At 45.8% G+C, this 24,773-nt stretch overlaps 1 protein-coding gene across 3 annotated transcripts in view; it reads right to left on the bottom strand.

The window, feature by feature from the left end:
• The window catches only part of MCC (MCC regulator of WNT signaling pathway), a 378,683-nt gene that overhangs the window by 58,170 nt on the left and 295,740 nt on the right, over positions 1 to 24,773 (bottom strand). For all 3 annotated transcript variants that reach the window (XM_079784445.1, XM_079784447.1, XM_079784446.1), the window contains 2 exons: positions 7,794 to 7,957; positions 5,065 to 5,271 (listed from right to left, as the gene is read on the bottom strand). In XM_079784445.1, the coding sequence (XP_079640571.1) occupies positions 5,065 to 5,271; positions 7,794 to 7,957 (371 nt within the window). The remainder of the gene's footprint in view (positions 1 to 5,064; positions 5,272 to 7,793; positions 7,958 to 24,773) is intronic.

Below are 24,773 nucleotides of genomic sequence, written 5' to 3'. Positions count from 1 at the left end.
GCTAGACAACACCCCCCTCCCCCAAACAAATCTCTGTGATATCTCCTGTATGAAATGACTACGGGCAGACACGGTGGAGCTCTGTCATAATCACAGACTTAAACGTGGCCCAAAGGATAGAGGCCTGGTCTCCCTGAAAGAGAAGGAGCTGCATGCTGAGCTCCCCGACATGGCCAATGGTTCAATCAGTCACACCTACAGAATGAAGCGCCAATAAAAACTTCAAATACCGAAGTGTGGATGAACCTCCCTAGTTGGCAATGCTCTGAGTGTTGTCTCACGTCCCAGCCAAGAGGAGGAAAGGCCGTACAGGACTCCACAGGGAGAGGACAACTGGGAGCTTTGCGTTTACCCCTTTCAGACTTCACGGAAGCATCTCTTACTTTGGCGGGTTCTGATTTGTATCTTTTTGCTGTCATAAAACTGTAATCATAATTTTTTAAAAAAATGGCCGAAAGAAATATATGAGGGGATTGTTACTTCGCAAAGCTTAAGGGGTAAATGGGCCCTGAGGGTGACAATGCATGCAGGAAATTTCTCTCTCCTGCCCCGCGTCCTTCCTTTCATGCTTCCGTTCCCACCACCACCCCACACGAGGCTACATTACCAGAAATTTGGGGCCACTTTCTGTTAAGAAGGCCAGATGAGAAGGAAGGAAATGGTACTGCAGCATTCTGAAAGATTACCTGTCCCTTTTCCAGCCAAGGAGCCAAATGGCAGCCATTTAAGAACCTGGCTTTTCAATTATACAACTGATTGAATGCTGAATCCTTAAGAAGTGGATTTTCTTTACTTTATTTTTATACCTTTCTATTATTTCTAAGCAAAATAAAAGTTTGCTTGAAGGGTTTTTAATTGACAAAAGTCACACAATTTAATGTAAAATACCATTGGCCATGTGGGGGAGCTCAATGTGTCTGTCATTAATAAATTCTATGTCTCTATGCTTCCACTCCCCGCCCCCCAAAAAACACCACCTGGATTTTGGAGTCCTCGTTTATATTTTAAAAGACTTTAGCTGAACAGGGTGATCATTTTATTATATGGGTCCTATAAACACAGAACAATGAAATCCCTTCATAAATTTAACACTGCCTTTAGGAACCAAGAGTGATTGGATTGGAAAAGGGACACTTGTTACCTTCTTAACATTGATAGAAATACTGCCCTACCTCCTCCCAAGGCAAGTTAATTAACTAACATTAAGGGTTTTAAGGACATTTTGAGGGAGAGTGCACAAAATTGAGAGAGGGAAACTTCAGATTAGGGCAACTTTTATTTGATTCGAAACAGTGTGTCCTCTCATCTCTTGAATTTACTGTGGTGATGACCAGAGAGTCCAAACAGAAGCCAGACCCCAGGGGCGAAGGCAGCCCAGGAGAGGTGATGGAATTCCTTTCCGGACATGTTAACAATACCCAGGTGGGGCACAAGATGCAGGGAATAAACTGCTCCCACCACCTTCTGCCACGAACTTGCAGACCTTTATGAAGAATTTGTATAAAATCTCAGAAAGAACTTGTGTGGCCCACTTCTGATTCAAGTCTATAATTTGGTGGGTCACATGAGCCTGTGGTCACATCCAGTTTGCTTTACCAAACATCTGGGGAAAGCACTGATCATTTTGGTACATGGCAGGTGACCTACCAGTGGTCGGCAACCTCATTAGTCAACAGAGCCAAATATCAACAGTACAACGATTGAAATTTCTTTTGAGAGCCGAAAACCGACTTCTGCTCAAGGGCCACGAAGTTTCAATCGCACTGTACGTGCGCGCCCACACGTGGTATTTTGTGGAAGAGCCACACTCAAGGGGCCAAAGAGCCGCATGTGGCTCGCGAGCCGCAGTTTGCCGACCACCGACCTAAACGATTAGGTAAAAAATGCAAATAGTGTGTGTGGAGAAGCCGGACCTGCCACCACAGGTCCTTCCAATAAGCTCCAGGGCACCCTCTGTGTACACCCTCCCGACCACTGGACATACACCATCGTAACGAGCTGTTTACTTCTCTGTCTCCCCAAAACCCTTCAAGCCGGGGACTGTGTCCTATTCGCCACTGTAACCCCTCTGCCGGGAAGAGGAGACAACCAATCACATTTATGAAATGAATAAACAAATGAATGAAGAGCAAAGTGCTTCCTTTCCAGAGTAATTAGTTCTACCTCACCTAAATTAAATCTGTTTCTTTAAGTGTGAGGAAATGAATGGGTATATTACAGAGCATGCAGATATAAATGATTATCTCATTTAATAATGAGCTGGGACCAGTAATAAAAATTGCCTGCTGTCTGCTCTGCCAAGTAGCTCTATCTGTTAACTAACATTAAAGATGTAATTTAATTAAATCTTGAACAAGCTCAGAAAATCTACTGAGAGCACTTTGTTTAATTACAGTCAGGGGGCAAGCACCAATCCTATTGATCTGGTCAGTTCAAATTCTATACAATCAATGTGGGTAGTGAAAAAATAAGTGGCCCCGACTGCTTTCCAGGCAACTTTGATGAACTGTGGATTGGGAGGTGCCATGAAGGCAGCACGTACCATGTGGTACCACAAGGAGGGCAATGAGAGCATACCCCGGTCACTTCACAGAGCTGCCCATGATGAAGAACAGAAGACAACCAACCTCAAGAAACAGACTCCTCCTCGGGGAAAGGAAATATAATGAGTGGTGGTGGGTGGAAGTCGTCCAGCATTAAAGGCTAGTAAACTGGCATTCAAAGGCATCTAGCAAATTCTGTGAGACCCACAACTGTCTTAAAATAAAGGGAAATAGATCCAATCCATGGGTATGTATACAAATTCCTGAGGACATTTCCAATTGAGGAAAAGGTACAAGTTCCTCGACACATTTTTATTTGGAGGTAATTGAAATATAAATTATATACACTTAATATAAAACCATATTAAAAGACAGAAAAATACAAAAAAAAAACCCCAACCTAACCCCACACAGTCACTGCAAAACTTAAATTATCATTTCAATATGATCAGAAGCGAGGTTAAGTGCATTATGAGTATTAACTAACTTCCTTGCATTGGGTATTAGCATTATCCCCACGTCACGGCAGAGTAAACCACGGCACAGAGAAGTTAGGGAGCTTGTCACAGACTCCTGGTGACTTGGTAGGTCTGGCTGTGACCCGAGGTGGTCAGGCTCCAGACCTGGCACAGAGCATCCAAAGGATGCGGTTCTTAATACTAACCGCTGGAGTTGGAGACAATACTTGAAGAAGGGGACCGGCTTTTTATCTTCTGCTGGTCGCAATCCAGGGCTCTCTTGTGCTTTAGTAACTCAAGTTAGAGGAGGACATTTATTCTAAACCACACTATGTAATTACACCCGGGACCAACATTTCCTTCACAAAACATGCACCATCAGAATGCACATGCTAAGAGCAAGCACACCTAATTAGGGCATTAGTCATGATCATCAGGGAGCTCAGCCCAGGAAATTACAGGTGGTGGGGGCCTTAGCACGGAGGAAATGTCATCAGCTGGCCCAGATAAAGCCTTTGCTGACGGGGATGATTTACACCTGCTGATGCAAGGATGAAGAATGGCATCTGATACAGCTGGGTACTGGAAACAAGCTTATTGTGCACATGAGTTCAGACAAAACGATGTTCAGATCTGAGCGGCAGGGATGCTGGCCTTTTAATTATAACATTAGCCACAAGTGAGGAAAAGAGCTGATAACGTTGAAAAATAGCAATTCCTTCCACACTCAAACATACATGTGGATTAGAAACAGAATGAGTTACACATGCTGACCTTTTGGAAGAACAAGGTATTTCCAAGATGTTCTTTAGAAGTAAGGGGGAGAGAGAGAACAATGACTATAGATCTTTTTTCTCCTCTCTAATGCAACTCAATCTGTGTGCAAAATTTCCAGTTAGAGCAAAACTAGAAAGCAAACTTCTACTATCGCCAAGATTGAGAGAGTAAGGGGTCTCGTAATTCAAAGTGGAGTTCAGAGGGAATTGCTTCTGATTGAAGAATTCAGAAGCTTCACCCCCAGTCAATTCACAGATCAAATTCACAGCCAAACAAAGCAGTATTTGTGGGTTCCTGAGGAACAAAGACATCTCCATCTTTGGAAAACTGAGTGCTTTTAACAATTCTGCCGAACATTTCTATCCTAAAACATCAGCGTCTTTAGTAATGGATATATTTCCTACACAGAGTGATTTGCAAACTGCTTCAGGTCATAGAGCCATGGGTACATGGGGGTGAATACCAGGAATTACACACACACATACTTAACATATATACACATACACAAAACACACATATAGACACAGCTATACATACATATGATTATTTTAACCTTAATAAGTCTTCACTAAAAGAGTTGACATTTCTCATTAGATTCACTGATAAGTGAGAGCAACTGCTATAAATTTAAAGAATGTTAGAAAAGACAGCAAAGGGGAAAATTCTATATATTTTTGCAAATTATAAAATAGTATTAATTTATTTTAAGAGAAGAACATTTTAATGGAGCTGGGGGGAGACGTGCACACCCAGGAGAATGGGTTGAGAATCACTGATATAATTTTTTTTCTTTTTTTTAAAACATATTTTGTTGATTTTTCACAGAGAGGAAGGGAGAGGGATAGAGAGTTCGAAACATCGATGAGAGAGAAACATCAATCAGCTGCTTCCTGCACACCCCCCACTGGGGATGTGCCCGCAACCAAGGTACATGCCCTTGACCGGAATCGAACCTGGGACCCCCAGTCCGCAGACTGACGCTCTATCCACTGAGCCAAACCAGCTAGGGCCACTGATATAATTTTACCATCCACTTAGATTTGCAATCCTGGAGAATAGTGTTTTTTTAAAAATCTGTTCGCCACACCTCAGCGCTTTTAAATTATTTTCATTTCAAGAATCTCTTAAAAAAAAAAAAAGAAAAACTGACTTCATAACCAGAAAGGGACGGCGATTCCAAAAGCTATAAATGCCCCAGAATTCCCGGGGCTGCCCTGGGCTCTGCACGCTGGCTTCTCTGGCCCGCACCCTCGGGGAGAGGCCCAGGCCGGGGACGGCACGCTCACCCTCCTCCGGAGCCGGTCCCGCTCCTCCCGGATGGCGTTCATGGTGGCCTTGGTCCTGTTCAGCTCCTCCTCTTTGCTGCACAGCATGGCGGTCAGGCTCTCGTTCTCTTCCCTCAGCCCAGCCAGCTCCTTCTCCCAGCGGGACCGCTCCTCCGCCAGGTTGGGATACAGATCCCGGCCGAGTACCCCCTCGATCTCCTCGACTGTCTAGAAAATATAGCCACAAAAACAAGCCAGGTGAGTGACTGGGAGAAAGCGGAGGGGAAGAAAACAGGCTGGACGGAGCGAGTGTCCTCAGAGGAAGGAGAGGGGTTCTACAGCCTCCTCACTGTAAAGTGTCATCATGATCAGTGACACCCCCAAATCATCCTCTCCCTATTTTTTTTTAAAATATATTTTATTGATTTCTTACAGAGAGGAAGGGAGAGGGAGAGAGAGTTAGAAACATCAATGAGAGCGAAACATTGATCAGCTGCCTCCTGCACACCCCCTACTGGGGATGTGCCCGCAACCAAGCTACATGCCCTTGACCGGAATCGAACCTGGCACCCTTCAGTCCGCAGGCCGACGCTCTATCCACTGAGCCAAACCGTCCAGGGCTCTCTCCCTATTTTCTTTTTTTTTTTTTTATACTGGTGTGTGTGTGTGTGTGTGTGTGTGTGTGTGTGGTTGTTGTTGTTGTTTTTTATTTAAGAGGGGAAGGGGGAGAAAGAGAGAGAGAGAGAAACATCAATGGTGAGAGAATCATTGGTCAGCTGCCTCTTACACGCCCCACATTGGGGATCAAGCCCGCAACCAGGGCATGTGCCCTTGACCGGAATCGAACCTGGGATCCTTGAGTCCACAGGCCAGCACTCTATCCACTGAGCCAAACGGGCTAGGGCTCTCCCTATTTTCAAACCAGACTCTTGCTTGCTTGGGTCCTAGTCTGTGTTACCCAGCCGTCCCCGGAGTAAGAAAAACACAGTCCCTCCCTGGCGCTAACTGTCCACACTGTTTATCTCCTTCGTCCGTGTTCCAGAGCTGGTGACTACACACCAGCAGACAGCAAGCCAGCTAGTGATCCCGACAATGCAAACGTGAAGTTGCCAACTGCACACAAAACCTAACTTGCAGTTTCCTGAATTACAGGCCTCCCCTGTTCCAACTCGGCCAACGGGAGGCCACGCACGTTGCTGTTCCCAGCTTTAGTGTCACAGCAGAACCGAGAGGGTGTGAATGAGGTTCAGTCCCAAGATGCCCGAGCCGAAATTAAACCTGTGACACAGAAACGAGGAAGCTCATTGTGGAGGTTTCTAAGACAGCAGGGATTTAATTAATGAATAAGACAGCTGTGAGCTAAGAAGAGCAGAATCTTAATAGCACTTGGAGAGTTTTTAAATAATCCATTTAAAACACAGTATTAATGGAGAAGGAACGTGCAGAAAACTGGGGGGGGAAAAAAAGGAAGAGCTCATTCTGGTGGCTTTCAGAAACCATTCATTCACATTTCTTGTTGTTTGGAAAAAGAAGCAGAAGCCAAGTGACATGAGAGAGGAGGGAGAATTCCCAGGTCGGAGTAGAAGGCAGTGAAGGGAGGTGATGAGAAACAGGTCTCAAAAACAAAACAAAAAACAAAAAACAACAACAAAAGGGGAGGCCACTCGTGGCCGCTCACATTGGTTTCCCAATCGCGCTGCCACTTCCCCTGCGTGGTGCACTGTCCTTCCCCTCAGAGCTGAGGCTGCTCTGGCCCTTGCTGGCTGACAGAAGTCCCTGGCTTCTCCCTCCCTCTCAGAGCTGAGGCTGGGGCTAGGACCCAAGTTGACATTAAAATTAAATACAGGGCCTGGGAGACTCCAGACAAAGAAACAACCGTGGATGCTTCTCCAAACCACATCACTGATATATTAATAACTGAGATGAATAAAGATGGAAAACCAGCTGTGCTATAAATATGCATCACGGTTCACCTTGAGATTCCACAGCTCTTTTGTAAAATCCAGGGTTGCTGTTGATAGACACTTGGGCCTAGAGTGCTAAGACTTTTTTTTTTTTCTTTTTTCAAGTAACACATCACATTTCCCCTTTCCATAGGCCCCTCTCTGACTTTTCAGAATCAGTCACTATGCCTAGGTCACCAAGCTAGGGCGAAGTAATACAAAGACCCCAGAGGCCCAGTATCAACAAGACTCGACGTTCCCATTGTTCACGATGAGTCTGTGCAGATGCAGCAAATTCCTCTCCTTTCACTCTCCTTTGGAGGTAAGATGAATGGATGGGAAAGGCGTGGCTGAGACCGAGCACCCATGTGCTCAGGATGCATGACTCACTGAGGCCTGGAACTTCCCCCTTGTTAGCACCGTGAATCGATAACTCCTGAAATAATATTCTAGAGGCCACAAAGCGTTAGTAAAACTTCCAAGTTAATCTCTGGGCTACATGACGCACCATACTAAAGGGAGGTGGTTCAATACTGGCAGTCTAAGGGTTTCCAAGAAAATTGTCATTTTTGCTGCAAAGTCAGTGATCCTGACTGCGGACATAATGACCTTTTCTAATGTGATTCAGCCCAACAAAAATGTGTAGGGCTCCGGCTTCTATCCGGTGGCCCAATCTGTGAGTATGGCTTTCTCAGAAACACTCATTCCTAACAGGTATTTGAGAAAACCACACTTCAAAAGGGAGGGATCTGATCATTTCCCCCGCTATGATCGCCCAGAGCCACACAGAGGGCGGGGAGGGTTTACCTTAATAGCCAGGTCGCAGTGCTCGCTGGCCGTGGTGAGCTGCTCGATGTGCCTGTCCACCTCGGCCACGGACAGGCTGCAGCTGCTCTTCTTCCTGCAGCAGACGACGTTCTCCAGCCCCGTCAGCACCCGCTGCAGCTCCGAGTTGAGGTCACTGCAGGTATCTGAGAGGGGACGTGGGCAGAATGAGTGGAGCCGGCAGGTGGGCAGCGGATGCTCCTCATTTCGTTCACCTTGAGAAACCCATTCTAGTAAAATGAAATGGCGGTAGAGCTTGAAATTTCAAAGTTTAACTCTGGGCAGATGAATCCCAGCTGCTGGGATTGGAGACAATGTAGAACCTTTACTAAGGGGTTGCAGACGCGGTCCTTTTCTACTTAGCCACGCCAAGCGGATCCTCTCATCTTCCACCCGAGGGCAGCCCCAACTTGAGGTTAATCAGAGCAAAGAAGTGTCAGAGGGGCTGGTGGGGCCTCCTAAGCCGTCTGGTCTACCTTCTTGCTCAGCCATTCAGACAAACGCTGGCTCCAGAAAGAGTGGCAGCAAAAAAGGATATTTTTTGTTCAGTAATATTATATTCAGTAATATTACTGAACAAACAAAACGAAACCCCCCAGAGTGAGCAGAGACACTAGGTACTTTAAAACATGGAAACTGTGTCAGACCCAGTCCTTGCCCTCAATGAGCTTATAATTAGGACACGTGGCTGCCCTGGTCACTGTTCCCTGTTTGGAGCCTCACAGGAGGACAAAGTGGATAAGCTGCAGGAGCGAGTATGCTGGGTCCCCTGACGGAGTGTGGTCACACTGCACCACTCACTCACCACCAGTCACCCCTAGCACCAGCGCTGCTCAACACGGGGTGGGATGCTCTTTCAGAGTCTGTGGCGTACTCTTCTAAACACAGACTTAGAACCAATGCCTACAGCCCCCTGCGCAGTCTGGCCCCCTACCAGAGACTGGAATGCCAACACTAAAGGCTGAGGCAGTTGGAGTCTCTACAAAAGGTAAGAGGTGTGTGTTACGGAATCAGAAGAGCAATAGAGGCTGAGACAAGGGACTCAGTGGGTTCTAGGGTGAACAAAAGGTGTCTCGTGTATAAATCAAAATCGTAATGAGTTATCACCTCACTCATCAGGGTGGACACTATATACAAACAACAACAGAAAACAACAAGTGTTGGCAGGGCTGAGGAGAAGTTAGAACCCTGTGCCCTGCTGGTGGGAATATAAAATGGCGCAACCGCTGTGAACAACAGTATGGCAGTTACTCAAAAATTAAAAATAGAACTCCCATATTATGTAGCAATCCCACTTCTGAGTACATACCCAAAAGAATGGGAAGTAGAAATGAAAAAGATACGTGTACACCCTTGTTTATAGCAGCAGTATTCACAATAGCTAAAAGGTGGAAAGAACCCAAATGCTCATTGATGGATGGACAAATAAAATGTGGCATATGCATGCCATGGGGTAATCCTCAGTCTCCCAAAGTAAGGTCATCCAGACAGGCTACGGCATGGATGGACCTTAAAGGTACTGGCCTAAGTGAAACAAGCCCGTCACAAAAGAACAAATGCTGTATGATCCCACTTACATGAGGTTCTTAGGGTGGGCAACTTCAGAGGCAGAAAGTAGAATAGAGGTTGCAGGGGCTGCGGGAGTGAGCCAATGTGGCTTAATGGATACAGAGTTTGTTAGGGAGGATGAGAAAGTTCTAGAAACGGATAATAGTGATGGGTGCACAATTCTGTGAATGCACTTATCGCCACTGAACTGCACACCTGCCACGGGACGCTGAGCAGACCCCCTGGCTGTGCTGTGCTTTACGCGGGAAAGGTAACGGCTCGTCTCCACGTCCCCGAGACAGAGAGGAGGCCCTCTGTACCAAATACACATTCTCCCAACGGAGGTTCTTAAATCTTCCCACAGAAGAATGTGAGGTTGCGTAGAGCGGACAAAAGGGGAAACACAGTGATTAGGGCCAGGGAAAGGCTGAGGAAGCCAACAAAAGTGAACAGCTGTTGGGCTGACCACTCTGCTTAACCATCACACGAGCGTCCTGGCAGCCGGAGCAACAATGAATGATCACCTGTCAGGAAGGAGGAAGCATTCCAGTGTCACAAGGGAGACTATGTTTTCAGCAATAGATGCTACAAGAACTCGGGTACATGGACTTCATGTGTGGCATGAAGCGATGTGATTGCCAGTCTCCTCAGCCCGTTTCACACATATGCAGATTTCAAAGGCTTTCTTCTTATACAAGCCTTCAATTAAAATTAAGCTGTCGACCATTAAAGTACAATGCAAAGGGAGTCCTGGGAAGGACTAAGCTGACAGTCTTGGCATTCTGCCTTCCAGTTGTCTAATTGGCTGCAAAGATGAAAGAGAGCGCACAGAAGAATAAATGGGATGGACATCTCCCTTTGACCAAAGGATGCAAATGAGCCACCTGCAGCAAAGATGTTTCGTGTGGAGGGCAGGGTTTGATAGCTGGCACAGCCTTTTTTGTTTTTTAAACAATTTTTAAATTAATTGCCAACATTTAAAAAACATTAGAAGTTAGTATGACTATTGTAAAACGAGAAGGTCTGGCCACATTGGGCCCCGCTCGGCACACAACAATCTGCAGCACGGCCGGCCGCCGGCCCGTTGGACTCGGCATGGCCACGGCGCCCACGGCTCTGCCACCTCCCAGGCCTGCCCCTGCCCACCTCCCAGGCCTGGCCCTGCTGTCCTTTCTAAAGGTAACTTGCCCAGCTAGACTTCTGCAGCAGCTGCAGAAAAGACAGCTCAGGTTACATTCTTCTGCGGAACCCAGAGCCTTAGGCTTTCCTGTTGCTGTCTGAGGGAGGACCCAAGTACTTCGGAAATGTACGTGGCTATGACAATTAAGCCTAACCGGCTTTCTTGCTCACTTAAACACATACTGGTGTGCTGGTTTCCTTCTTTTCCCCTCAGGATCAACTAAGCCTACCCTGGAGTTGCACACAATAAACTATACCAGAGTTCGTTCATTTTTTTTCTTTTTTTTTTTTTCCCTTCTTAATTATTTTTTTTCCAATTTTTTTATTAAGGTATTATATGTGTACATATCTTACCATTGCCCCCCCCCACCCCACTCCCATATATGCCCTCACCCCCCAGAGTTTTGCGTCCATTGGTTATGCTTATATGCATGCATACAAGTCCTTTGATTGATCTCTTATCTCCCCCATCTCTCCCTAACCTTCCCCCTGTAATTTGACAGTCTGTTTGATGCTTTACTGTCTCTGTATCTATCTTTTTGTTCAATTTTATAATGTTCTTTATTATCCATAAATGAGTGAGATCATGTGGTATTTTTCTTTCATTGACTGACTTATTTCACTTAACATAATGTTCTCCAATTCCATCCAAGTTGCTGCAAATGATGAGAATTCCTTCTTTTTTATGGCAGCATAGTATTCCATTGTGTAGATGTACCACAGTTTTCTGATCCAGTCATCTGCTGACGGGCACCTAGGCTGTTTCCACATCTTAGCTATGGTGAATTGTGCTGCTATGAACATAGGGGTGCATATATCCTTTCTGATTGGTGTTTCTAGTTTCTTAGGATATATTCCCAGGAGTGGGATTACTGGGTCAAATGGGAGTTCCATTTTCAGTTTTTTGAGGAAACTCCATACTGTTCTCCACAGTGGCTGCACCAATCTGCATTCCCACCAGCAGTGCACGAGGGTTCCTTTTTCTCCACATCCTCGCCAACACTTGTCGTTTGTTGATTTGTTGATGATAGCCATTCTGACAGGTGTGAGATGGTACCGCATTGTTGTTTTGATTTGCATCTCTCGGATAATTAGTGACGTTGAGCATGTTTTCATGTGTCTCTTGGCCTTCCTTCTGTCTTATTTTGAAAAGATTCTATTTAGGTCTGTTGCCCATTTTTTATTGGATCATTTATCTTCCTTTTATTAAGTTGCATAAGCTGCCTGTAGATGTTGGAGATTAAACCTTTATCAGTGATGCCATTTGCAAATATGTTCTCCCATGTAGTGGGCCTTCTTGTTGTTTTGTTGATGGTTTCTTTTGCTGTGAAAAAGCTTTTTATTTTTATGTAGTCCCATTTGTTAATTTTCTCTTTAGCTTCCATTGCCCTAGGAGCAGTGTCAGTGAAGAATTTCTTTTGGCATATGTCTGAGATTTTGCTGCCTGTGGATTGCTCTAGTATTTTTATGGTTTCCTGTCTTATGTTTAAGTCCTGTATCCATTTTGAGTTTATTTTTGTGTATGGCTTAAGTTGGTGATCAAGCTTCATTTTTTTTGCATGTATCTGTCCAATTTTCCCAACACCATTTATTGAAGAGACTGTCTTTATTCCATTGTATGTTCATGCCTCCTTTGTCAAATATTAATTGAGCATAGTGGTTTGGGTCAATATCTGGATTCTCTATTCTGTTCCATTGATCTATATGTCTGTTCTTGTGCCAGTACCAGGCTGTTTTGAGAACAGTGGCTTTGTAATACAGCTTGAAATCTGGTATTGAGATCCCTCCTACTTTATTCTTCTTTCTCAGGATTGCTGTGGCTATTCGGGGTCTTTTTTTATTCCAGATGAATTTTTGGAGAGTTCTTTCAAGGTCTGTGAAATATACCGTTGGTATTTTAATGGGGAGTGCATTGAATCTATAGATTGCTTTGGGTAGTATGGACATTTTAATGATGTTGATTCTACCAATCCATGAACATGGTATGTTCTTCCATCTGTTTACGTCTTCCTCTATCTCTTTTTTCAGTGTCCTGTAGTTTTCTGTGTATAGGTCTTTTACCTCCTTAGTTAAGTTTATTCCTAGGTATCTTAATTTTTTTGGCGCGATGGTAAATGGGATTGCCTTTTTAGTCTCTCTGTCTGTAAGTTCACTATTGGTGTATAGAAAGGCCATAGATTTCTTGGCGTTAATTTTGTATCCTGCTACATTGCCGAATTCCTTTATTAAGTCTATTAGTTTTTTGACGGAGTCTTTCGGATTTTTTATGTACAATATCATGTCGTCTGCAAATAAAGACAGCTTTACTTGTTCTTTTCCAATTTGGATGCCTTTTATTTCTTCTTCTTGTCTAATTGCAATGGCTAATACTTCCAGTACTATGTCAAACAGGAGTGGTGAGAGTGGGCATCCCTGTCTTGTTCCTGTTCTTAGGGGAAATGTTTTTAGTTTTTGACCATTGAGTATGATGTTTGCTGTGGGTTTATCATATATAGCTTGTATTATGTTGAGGTATGAGCCTTTTATTCCCATCTTGTTGAGAGTTTTTATCAAGAAAGGGTGTTGGATTTTGTCAAATGCTTTTTCTGCATCAATTGATATGACTATGTGATTTTTATCTTTCAATTTGTTTATGTGATGTATCACGTTTATTGATTTGCGGATATTGTACCATCCTTGCATTCCTGGGATAAATCCTACTTGGTCATGGTGTATGATCTTTCTGATGTACTGCTGGAGCCGATTTGCTAGAATTTTGTTGAGGATTTTGGCATCTATGTTCATGAGGGATATTGGTCTGTAATTCTCTTTCATTGTGTTGTCTTTATCTGGTTTTGGTATTAGGGTGATGCTGGCTTCATAGAAGGAGCTTGGAAGTGTTCCTTCCACTTGAATTTTTTGGAATAGTCTGAGGAGGATAGGTTTTAGTTCTTCCTTGAATGTTTGGTAAAACTCTCCTGTGAAGCCATCAGGCCCCGGGCTTTTGTTTGCCGGAAGCTTTTTGATGACTGCTTCAATTTCGTCCATAGTTATTGGCCTATTGAGCTGTTTAGATTCTTCTTGATTGATTTTTGGAAGGTTATATTTTTCTAGGAATATGTCCATTTCCTCCAGGTTGTCCAGTTTGTTGGAATAGAGTTGTTTGTAGTATTTTGTAACAATCGTTTGTATCTCAGCAGGGTCTGTTGTTATTTCACCTCTTTCATTTCTGATTTTGTTTATTTGGGTCCTCTCTCTTTGCTTCTTGGTGAGCCTGGCTAGAGGTCCATCAATCTTGTTTATCCTTTCAAAGAACCAGCTCTTGGTTTTGTTGATCTTATGTATTGTTTCTTTGGTCTCTATGTCATTTATCTCCGCTCTGATCTTTGTTATTTCCTTCCTTCTGGTTACACTGGGCTTTTCTTGCTGCGCCTTTTCTAGCTCTTTGAGTTGTAGGGTTAAGTAATTTATTACCATTGTTTCTTGTTTTTTGCAATAGGCTTGTAGAGCTATGAACTTCCCTCTCAAGACTGCTTTCGCTGTGTCCCATAGATTTTGGATTGTTGTGTTTTCATTGTCATTTGTTGCCATGATGTTTTTTATTTCTTCCTTGATCTCTCTGGTGACCCAGTCCTTGTTTAATAGCATGCTGTTTAGTCTCCATGTGTTTGATTTCTTTGGATTGTATTTATTGTAGTTGATTTCCAGTTTTATGCCACTGTGATCTGAGAAGATGCTTGATATAATTTCTATCTTCTTGAATTTGAAGAGACTTTGCCTGTGACCCAGCATATGGTCTATCTTTGAAAATGACCCATGTGCACTTGAGAAGAATGTATATTCTGTGGCTTTGGGGTGAAATGTTCTGAAGATGTCAATTAATTCCATCTGGTCTAGTGAGTCATTTAAGATTGCTGTTTCTTTGCTGATTTTTTGTTTAGAGGATTTGTCCAGTGGTGATAGTGGGGTATTAAAGTCTCCTACTATGATTGTATTGCTATTAATCTCTCCCTTGATATCCTCCAGGAGTTTTTTTATGTATTTGGGTGCTCCTATATTGGGAGCGTATATGTTTACCAGAATTATTTCTTCTTGTTGGATTTCTCCCTTTAGTATTATGAAGTGGCCTTCCTTATCTCTTGTTATGGCATTTACTTTGAGGTCTATTTTGTCAGATATAAGTATTGCTACCCCTGCTTTTTTTTCATTTCCATTTGCCTGAAAGATATTTTTCCATCCCTTCACTTTCAATCTGTGTGAGTCTCTTGTTCTGAGGTGGGTCTCTTGTAGACAGCATATACATGGGTCGTGTTTTTTTATCCATTCAGCTACTCGATGTCTTTTGATTGGAGCATTTAGTCCGTTTACATTTAAAGTTATTACTGAAAGGTATTTGTTTGCAGTCATATCTATTTTTGTGTCTGTATTCCTTCTTACCTGTTTATTTCTTCTTTTTACAGTATTCCCTTTAGCAATTCTTGCATTGCTGGTTTGGTGGTGATAAACTCCCTGAGGCTTTTTTTGTCTGCAAAGCTCCTGATTTCCCCTTCAATTTTGATTGAAAGTCTTGCTGGGTATAGTATTCTTGGATTCAGTCCTTTGCTTTGCAACACTTTGTATACCTCCTTCCATTCACTTCTAGCTTGTTGTGTTTCCGATGAGTAATCATTTGACAATCTGATGGGTGTTCCTTTGTAGGTAACTCTCTGTCTCTCTCTTGCTGCCTTTAGGATTCTCTCTTTATCATTTATATTTGCCATTGAAATTATGACATGTCTTGGTGTGGGTCTTTTGGGGTTGATCCTGCTTGGGACTCTCTTTACTTGCGTAACTTTTATCTTTCCCATATCCGGGAAGTTTTCTGTCATTATTTCTTCAAATAGATTTTCTAATCCCTACTGCTCTTCTTGTCCTTCTGGCAGCCCTATTATACGCATGTTACTTCGTTTCATGTTGTCCCGAAGCTCCCTTAGGCTTTCCTCTTGCTTTTTAATTTTTTTCTCCAATTGCTGTTCAGCTTGAGCTTGTTTCTGTACCTGATCTTCTAACTCACTAATTCGGTCCTCTGCTTCTTATAGTCTACTGTTGAAACTTTCCATGGTGTTTTTGATTGTAGCTATATCACTTTTCATTTCTTCCTGATTCTTGCATAAGTTGTTGATTTTCTCATCCATCCGATGTATAAATTCCACGACCATTACTCTGAACTCCTTTTCGGTCATGTTGCAAGCTTCAGTTTCACTAATTTCCTTTCTTGGCGACTCCACATTTTCTTTCCTCTGTGAGATATTTCGTTTCCCCATTCTGGCTATTACCAGAAAGCTCAAGCTTCCGTTTGCGTGGACCTGGGCCGTGTGCTGTGGGGACTTCGCTCCACCCGAGTTTCACTGAAGTGCTCTGACACTAGGACGTGTGGCTGCCTTTGGTTGGTGGGAACCAGACTTGCCCAGGGTCAGTGTCCCCAGTGTTCCGTGTGGTCTCGTGTGCACACTTGGAATCAGGGGCCCTGTCTGCACCACACTGTTGGTATGCGCCGAAAATGAGATCCTTAGGATGTGCCAGGAGTCAGAGTTTCCCTGTGTCTGCACCAAGACTCGATTGTCAAAGTCTCTGTTGCCTTGTGTGGTTTCTCGTTGAGAATCAGGGTCCCTGTGTGTGCATGCACCAACAATTGGGGTCGCTGGCTCTTAGTGTGAATGCGCTGTGAGTCAGGGATCCCAGGCAGCTGTGTCCGGCGTGCCAAATTCCCTGAAGTGGAGCTGCGTCCTGTGTGTGCTCTCTCTACTGAGCCAAACCGGCTAGAGCGCACATTCTTAAAAACCTGAAGGTGAGCTGGTTCCGTGGTGCACTCTCCCAGAGTCCCGGAAGGGTGGCGGAGTCCGTCCTGCGCGCCAACTTCCCCGAAGGGAAGCCCTTCTGTGCACCCTCTAAGATTCCCAGAAGGGGGAGCTGTGACCCGCAAGCCAAATTCCCCGAAGGGGAGCCCTCTGTGTGCACTGACAGATTTCCCCGACGGGGGAGCTGCTTCTGTCCCATGCGCGCCAAATTCCCTAGGGGGGAGCGCGTCCCTGCGCAAAGCTCGGCAGCTTGGACGAGGGGCCGGTCTGTCAGTTACTATGGCGCTCTCCACGCGCCTGTGAGCGCTCAGCAGCTTGGGGGAGGGGTGGGTCTATCAGTTACTATGGCGCTCTCCACGCGCCTGCTGGGAGTGGGGTAGGCTCTTTGACTCACGGAATTCTGCTGCGAAGTCTGGATTCTTGTTGTTTGTTGGTCAGAAGCTGTGATAGCAGTTCTCTGTGCCCAGTGGCTGCAGGGTCCTGGTTTGTGTCAGAGGCCAGGATCCGCGTCTCAGGCAGCTCTGTTTCCCACGATGGCGTGGTCTCCGCGTCCGCTTTGTGCGCGGGGCTGCGCCGTCTAGGACTGCCCAGTTAGGGAGCCCCTTGGAAGACGTGCAGAATCTAACTGACCCTAGCTCACACACACACACACACCACACACGTCTACACTCTCCTCTATGGGTTCCTCACTCACACTCTCTCCCTACCTTCCTGCCGGTCGCCATCTTAATTTTCCATTTTTTTTTTCTTTAAAGACTTTTAATTTATTTTTATTGATTTCAGAGAGGAAGGGACAGGGAGGGAAAGAGAAACATCAATGAGAGAGAATCATTGATTGGCTGCCTCCTGCACGCCCCCTACTGGGGATCGAGCCCGCAACCCGGGCGTGTGCCCTTGGCCGGAATCGAACCTGGGACCCATCAGTCTGCAGGCCAACGCTCTATCCACTGAGCCAAACCAGCTGGGGCAGTTGGTTCATTTTGAATAATTCTTAAAGGCTGTCTGGTTTGTTTGTTTTTTGAACCCCCTGTGAAATCCCTAACCCAAATAAAAATACAGCTAAACAGGCTAGGTGTTAGAAACCTTTCCCTGCTCCGCCTAATTCCGTGCAGACTTTACTAGAATAAATCTGCTCCAAAATGCGGTAGCAGCTCCAAAACATACAGACTCCTGGGCTCGGCATTCACTTCACAGCCCGTGGCCATGCACCTGCCTCGTCAGGAAGTCCCTCATTCTCCTCTTCATAATGGCTCTTTTAAAGATTTGCCTTGAAGCCTCCTCTTCCAAGAAGCCTTCCCGGATTACCTATAGTCTCACACTCACTTCTTTCACGGGGGCATCGCATTCCCTGTAATTACTTATTCACTGACATGTCGACCCGACCAAGCCCAGCTGTGGGGAGCAGTGACCCTTCATGGGTCCACGAGTTCTGAGACACACAGCGCTGGGCATGGAGTGGCACTCAGTAAAGGCCACATGAGCTGAATGTGGAAAAGAAATAAAAGACTTTCTGTATGTCAACTTTTAAAAGTATCACGTTTTTGTTAGCTTGCCCATGACCAAGTGTCACGGAATCTAAAACAGCATGTGGCACACCACACCCGGCTGAAAAGCTTTCCGTTAAGGTGGATCCTCCAGGCGGAGCCCTTCCCCGAAGTTAGAGGGACGAGGCACAGCGCCCTTAGCCAGTCTGGGAAAGGGACGTGGCTGGAGGCCTGCTGTGAACGGTCCTCACGCCTGACCCGTGTGGGGAGCAGCAGATCGAGCCGTAACCGTGACCCCCACTGCCTTCTGAGGGCCGACACGCGTCCCCACCTCTGTTCTGACTGGGCACACAGCATGCCTTACAGAGCAAGTCAAGTGGAGGAGAGAGCTGCGGATTCTTTCAGCTTCAACACAGACGTTCTGCTAGGAAGCAGGTCTGATATCCTAGGGATGTAACAGCTCCGCGCCTGTTGTGGCTCTCAGGCTATAACCAGGAAGACGGGTGCTTTCCTTTCCTCTGCGCGCAGCCAGGCTCTCCCTAACTCCAGCGAGAAAAAAGCAAAACAACACAGGAGATGGTAGAATAGCTGACGTCCAGGTCTGAACACAAGACGACGGAAAGGTCTGAGCGGACAGGAGGAAGGGAGTATCCACTGAGGTGACCCTGTGTGGTGTGCAAGCGTCTGTGTCTACCGAAGACAAGAGAGTAAGCACGATGTCAGTCTAGTTAAAAAACACCTCAACATCACCAAGAGTGAACAAACTGACATATGACCCTCCTGCACCTTACTGTGTGTGTGTGTGTGTTTTTTAGGTGATGGATGTTAACTAAATTCATTGTGGTAATTATTTTATAATTATGCTGTACACCTTAAACTTAAGTGTTGTATGTCAATTATATCTCAATAAGACTGGGCCGAAACCGGTTTGGCTCAGTGGATAGAGCGTTGGCCTGTGGACTCAAGGGTCCCAGGTTCGATTCCGGTCAAGGGCATGTACCTTGGTTGCGGGCACACCCCCAGTAGGGGGTGTGCAAGAGGCAGCTGATCGATGTTTCTCTCTCATCGATGTTTCTAACTCTCTATCCCTCTCTCTTCCTCTCTGTAAAAAATCAATAAAAAATAAAAAATAAAAAACTGGGAGAAAAAAGAGAGGAAGGCATAAGTGGGTAGGGATTCTAAACAGGAATGGGACAGGGGATCAGGGAAGGGGGATAGTACTGAGTGAGAGCCAAGTTTCAGGCCCTCAGCTCTAGGAGAGGTGAGGAATGGAGCTGAATATGGGGAGAGAGAGATAAAGGGGGAAGAAATTGTTCTAAGAACTTTATTAAAGGGCTTTTACTTATTACAGAAAATGAATGTTCATTCTAAATAAAATTCTAAACAGAAAAGTTCAAAAGAAGCAACTAAAAATGATCCATAATCTTCCAACCTCATTTTAAGCTCTTAGAATTTTATTTTCTATATCTTTTTCCATAATTACATAGATCATGCTCTACATAATATTTTTATTGTGTTTTTTTTTCACAAATATTTCTTAAATGATTAATTTTATGACTACTAAAAATTCATTCTTTGGAAACACCATCATTTTTTTGGCATATCACAGACATATTTCCCTTAAATTCCTAGACATGAAATAAATGGGTCAAAAGATTATGCATATTGGCACATGTTATCCTGTTGCTGGGAAAATATTATACATTTCCATTTGTGAATTGTGCAACTTACTTTCAAATGGCTCGGAAAAAGAATTTGAGTGTTGTGCACAATCAAATGTGGCAAAATGTTAACAACTGGTGAATCTAGGCAAAGGATTTGGGGGGTTCGTTGATCTTTTATGTAAGTTTGAAGTTTTTCAAAAATAAAAAGTTGAGGAGAAAACAAATACCTCAACATTCAAGGCAAGAATATGCTCAAGTCTAGTTTAACTCAGGGACCACTATGACGATCAACTCCGCAATGCAGCTAGAGAACAGGAATGTCTCCTGAGAGCGTCAGGCCACACCCAAACATCCCCGAGCCTGTGCTCGGGCCGGGGTGATGGTGCCAGAAGGGTGAGCCGTCACCCCGCCAGGCCCCCGCCTGGCCCCCACCTCATCGGCAAGAAGAATATATTCTGTTTCTTTCCCAAAGAAAATGAGGTTGCATTTTCAAGACTTCTATTTCAGCCCGATGGTATGGGTCTGAGATTTGTTTTCATTTTTGCTGTTGTCACTGTGCAGTTTTGACAGTTTGTCTCTCTACAACACTAAACTTTGTCTTAAATATGGTGAAGGCGTAAGAAGGAAAACCTAGCATCAATGGTCGGAAAACTGTCCTTCAGCCAAAAGAACCCCCGTTGCCGGCTACGTCTTCAGGACCCCTGGCTCTAAGCTGCCCCAGCGCCCCACAGAATTCCCAGCCCCACCCGCCCACCCCGGCCTCTGGCGTGTAAAAGTCCTGGCAGTGGCTTCTACAGAGCAAGGCTCCAACGACACATATGTAGAAAAGTTCAAGTTCACACATAATCATTTTACTTATTTGCCTCCTAATCACCCGAACTGGCACAGCCTTAAGGATATGAGGAAACCTTTGTAGGCACGGAAGGGTGCCATTTGGCAACCTACGGGAGAGCCTTAAAGACCATTCCATGCCCGTGCCTCTGAGAAGTTATCCTGAGGAAACAGGGGCACATTTAGAGGGGGAACCGCAGTCCCCTCCCTGCGCCTCCGAGGCCCTCTGACGTCTCCCTCAGGGTCTCGGCCTCACCGCTGACCGTTCTCCCGAAGCTCTCTAACCTCTGGGCCAAATGCGCCTCCGGGGTCTGCATTTCCCATTCAACTCCAAGCCCCTTTCCAGGCAGCCTCCCTCCAACCCCCGAGAGCAAACAGCACCGAGCGCAGGAGGCCAGCAGCAGCAGGAGGAGTGTGGTTCTGGCACCAACTGCGCCTGTAACCCCTTTCCTTACTCCCACCCCGCTCACCTCGATGGCTGGGAGGCAGTGACACGAGGGAGGCCCCAGGCCCGATCTCACTGCAGGCTGACCCGGCTTTCAGAGGCTTGTCTCAAAGCCAACCCTCCTTTTTAGGAAACTTACGTCGAGTTTCAAACAACCAGAAAGTAATCCAACCTGAGAAGGCACGGTCTCTTTAGAAAATAAAGACTTGCTTGTCGTATCTTAGAAAAGGAGGTCGTGAATGCCAATTATGGGAGCTCCTTTTGAACACATGCCTTTCCATTTCTCTTACACCCCAGGTCTCTTTTGGGGACTGAAAATTATTCAATAGTCGAATTCGAGGGAGGTATTCCACAGAAACGCAAGGTGAAGCGCAACAATGACCTTTCCTGCTCTCGAGCTGCGTTATGCTCCACGGGAAGCTCTGGGAGGATCTTAGGCGGGCTCCTCAGTGGCTCGGCCCCGGACCACGCGCAGGCAGCCCTACCGGACCAGGCTCAGATCCCCGGGAGGAAGCACGCGGGGAGCCTCCGGTGAGCCCGTGTTCGAAATTGCTAGGACTCCCCTGGGTTTGGTCTCAGGGGTGACCAACCCTGCGGACCCCCCGGGAGAAAGTAAGCTGCCTCATCACAGTAAGGAGAAGAGAAAACAGGCAACAGAGGGCCCGGCCTGTTACATCAACGAGCCGGGGTGTGATTTTCAGTCCGTCTCACCTTTGCAACCTGTGTACTGGTTCCTCAACGTTCCAGAATCAGATTACAAACAATCTGATTCTCATTTAAAAGTTCGTTGCTGGGGGATGACCGACCACCTTGCCACCTCGTTCTAATGAAGATCGTGTTTCACCTTGCCACCTCGTTCTAATGAAGATCGTGTTTTCTCCTTGCCTTTGTAAACGCTCTCTCCGAGTCTGCAGAAAGCGTGTTTTGGAGAAGGCAGGGCCGTCTTTCCCTTCTCCCCACTGGGAGTGGCCGCTTGACACTTTGGAACATTTTTCCTGAAGCCATTAAGCCTCATCGCCATTAAAGCCAGGAAAAATCTGGCTTTAACGTTAAACATATTTCATAGTCAGAGCCGTGCCAAAGAACCAGGTTTCATGTGTAAATTCTTCCTTGGTTGTCCTCCAAAAACTACTCATAAGGAGGAAATCTCTATCTGAACGATCACACCAGCAAGCAAGCTTCCTTTCATCCCTACGGGTATGAAGAGTTCAGCACTGCTAGATTCCAGAAAAGTAATTTCTCACCTAAACCCAGCAGAGATCTCAAAATACTGGAGCGGAACCCACCACAGGCTGTGCGCAAAGACCCCCGGATCAGGGATTTTGTTAGTTTTACAAACAACTGCTCCTGACCAGCTCTCTGCTGTCCCACTGACAGAGTTGGGAAAACAGCCTGCTAGAGAGGACACCGCACACGTGCTAACACGCATGACGCAATGAGCCATATGTGCACATCTGTGCTCTGCTCTATTGCGACACCCAGAATCGTTTGGTGTAAGAGTGTTGTTTCTACGATGGAGATCTGCAAAACCTCGATTAACAGCAAACAGCCTGCTATTAGCCAGGTGCTGTGATCACACAGCTGCTCCCTAAACTCCCCCTCAGCACTAGCCCTCAAAGGGCTGCGGCAAGCGCAGCACACCAGCCATGGGCACGGTCCGCTGTTTAAGCAGAGGCGTGTCAAAGCAAAGCCATCTGCAAAAACACAGCAGAAACAACGGCTGAGCTGTACGGCCTTGGATAAGTGGCTTACCCCTCTGCACTCTGTCATCCCAACTTTATAGGTCAGGAGAGTCACAAGGCCTCCTTCAAGTCTGAGGATGCATGTAAACGCGTGGCACAACATGAGTGAGCAAAGCACGTTAGCTGTTATATCCAACCTCTCTTTTAATGAGAACTCTTGATCAAATTAAGAAAATAAAACCCCCCCAGCAGTTCCTACCTTTGTTTTTGTCCATTTAATTACCTTTATTTTCCAAATAACTGTGCGCCCAGGTTTGAATAGAGGTAACGCAATGTATTCTAAGATGCACTGTGGCCTTACCGGGACCTCTGTCCTTTACAGGACTGCTCAGGGAAGTCAAACACTTTCTAAATTGCTGGCTCCCCCCCCCCCCCCCCCCCCCGCGCCCCCAGCCCTGAGGGCAGTGCCTAGGAGCCAGCTTACAGAAGGGGCAGTCTTAGCTCTGATGGGTGTGGTTGAAAAACAAAAGAAAAGTGCTTTTTCAGTGAAGGGAACAGGTTTGACTTACTCTTAAATGGAGATCAGCACAGATATCAAGGCAAACTGCATATAAAATACAGCTCAAGGAAACCTCCGGGTTGCTAATGCATGTTTGCAGATATAGCAACCATAATGAAATGGCTGCTTTTTAATGATTTCCTATAATGGTGTTTATATATGGAAGCTTTTTTCCCCGACTGAAGCAATTTAACTGGAAAATGGCAGAGGAGTAAGAGGAGGCAAGCGTCCAGCTCCGATGAACACGCAGGCATTGCTGCTCTGCTGCAGCCTTAATGAGCCTCCTTGCTGTCCCAGGGCCTTCCCTCCTTGGGGACCTGGCAGGTGTGGGCACAAGCCCTCTCCTCTGCCTCCTGCTCTTTGCTTGCATTGCCCCCACTTCACTCAGTTTGAATGTACATTAAGGGCGACTCGGTCTCCAATGTTCCCATCCCAGGGAGTCACTGGGGCCTGTTCACCTTCTGTTGTGGTTCTCACCCCACTGCTGGCCATTCCCTGTTTCCCTGTCGACATCCCCCAAAGAATCATGAGCTCCAAGATGGCATTCACTCTTACTCAAATCCGTGGTTGCCTACTCTGTGCGGGCACTGTTACATTGGTAAACAGGACAGCTGCCCACAGGGAGCCTGCAGTCTAGCAGGAGAGACTGATAAAGGCTGGTGATAGGGAACGAAATCAATGCAGACACGTGACATCATCAGGCAGCACCAAGCGAGGGAGGCTGGTCAGGTCTGAGGGTCAGTGAGAAGGCCAGTGAGGTCAGAGGCTAAAAGAAAAACAGGGATTCTGGGGAGGATGAGGTTTGAAATTTGAATAAGTGACCCACTCCAACCAAGTTTCTTAATCAAATAAGGTTGGGAAATGGAGAATAAAGCCACTTACACGGGCTGGGTTGCATTATGATGGGATTTCTCAGGGTCCTGACATGAGAGAGCATCTGTCCTTCCTTCCCCTCATTAAAGAACCTGGGGATGCCCAGGTTCTGGGGGCCTGTAGGTCATGGTAAGAAGTCGGGATGTCACTCTGGGTGTGAGGAATTGGAGCATGGGAGTACAGCCACCTGATGGCAGAGTCTGTCTTATATCCCCAGCCCCTAGCAGTTCCCCGTGACTTCCTGAATGAATAAATGCCCCCTATTGTGGACAGAGAACATATACAGGCATTGGGCAGACAGGGTTCCTTCTCCCAGGAAGGAACTAGTCGTAATGAACATATACACTGAGTGGCCGGATTATTATGATCTCTGAACGCATAATAATCTGGCCTGGTGCATGAATTCGTGCATGGGTGGGATCTGGCAGCCTGGCCAGGGGGAGGGGACATGGGCGGTTGGCCGGCCTGCCTGCTGGTAGAACTCCTGGTTGAGGGGACAATGTGCATATTAGTCTTTTATTATATAGGATATACACTGAATGGCCAGATTATTATGCATTCAGAGATCATAATAATCTGGCCACTCAGTGTATTTTTTTAATGAGGTGAAGGAGGGACAGATGCTCTCTCATGTCAGGACCCTGAGGAGTCCCATCGTACAGATGCCCAGCCCATGTAAGTGGCTTCATTCCTCCATTTCCCAACCTTATTTGATTAAGAAACTTTGTTGGAATGGGCCATTCATTTTATTTCATAGAATAAAATTACGGAATGTAGGAACTTCCATAATAATTGGGAGCTTTTTGGCTGCTTGCACTTGTCTGTCTGCCTAAGGCTGGAAGACAGAGTCCAGAGTGGGGGGCCTCTAGGGTTAGAGATTA

The sequence above is a fragment of the Cnephaeus nilssonii genome, assembly GCF_951640355.1.
Source record: "Cnephaeus nilssonii genome assembly, chromosome: 2".
Classification (NCBI taxonomy): Eukaryota; Metazoa; Chordata; class Mammalia; order Chiroptera; family Vespertilionidae; genus Cnephaeus; species Cnephaeus nilssonii.
Note: the sequence above shows the minus strand (reverse complement) of the source record. Positions and strands in the feature narration are given on the sequence as shown.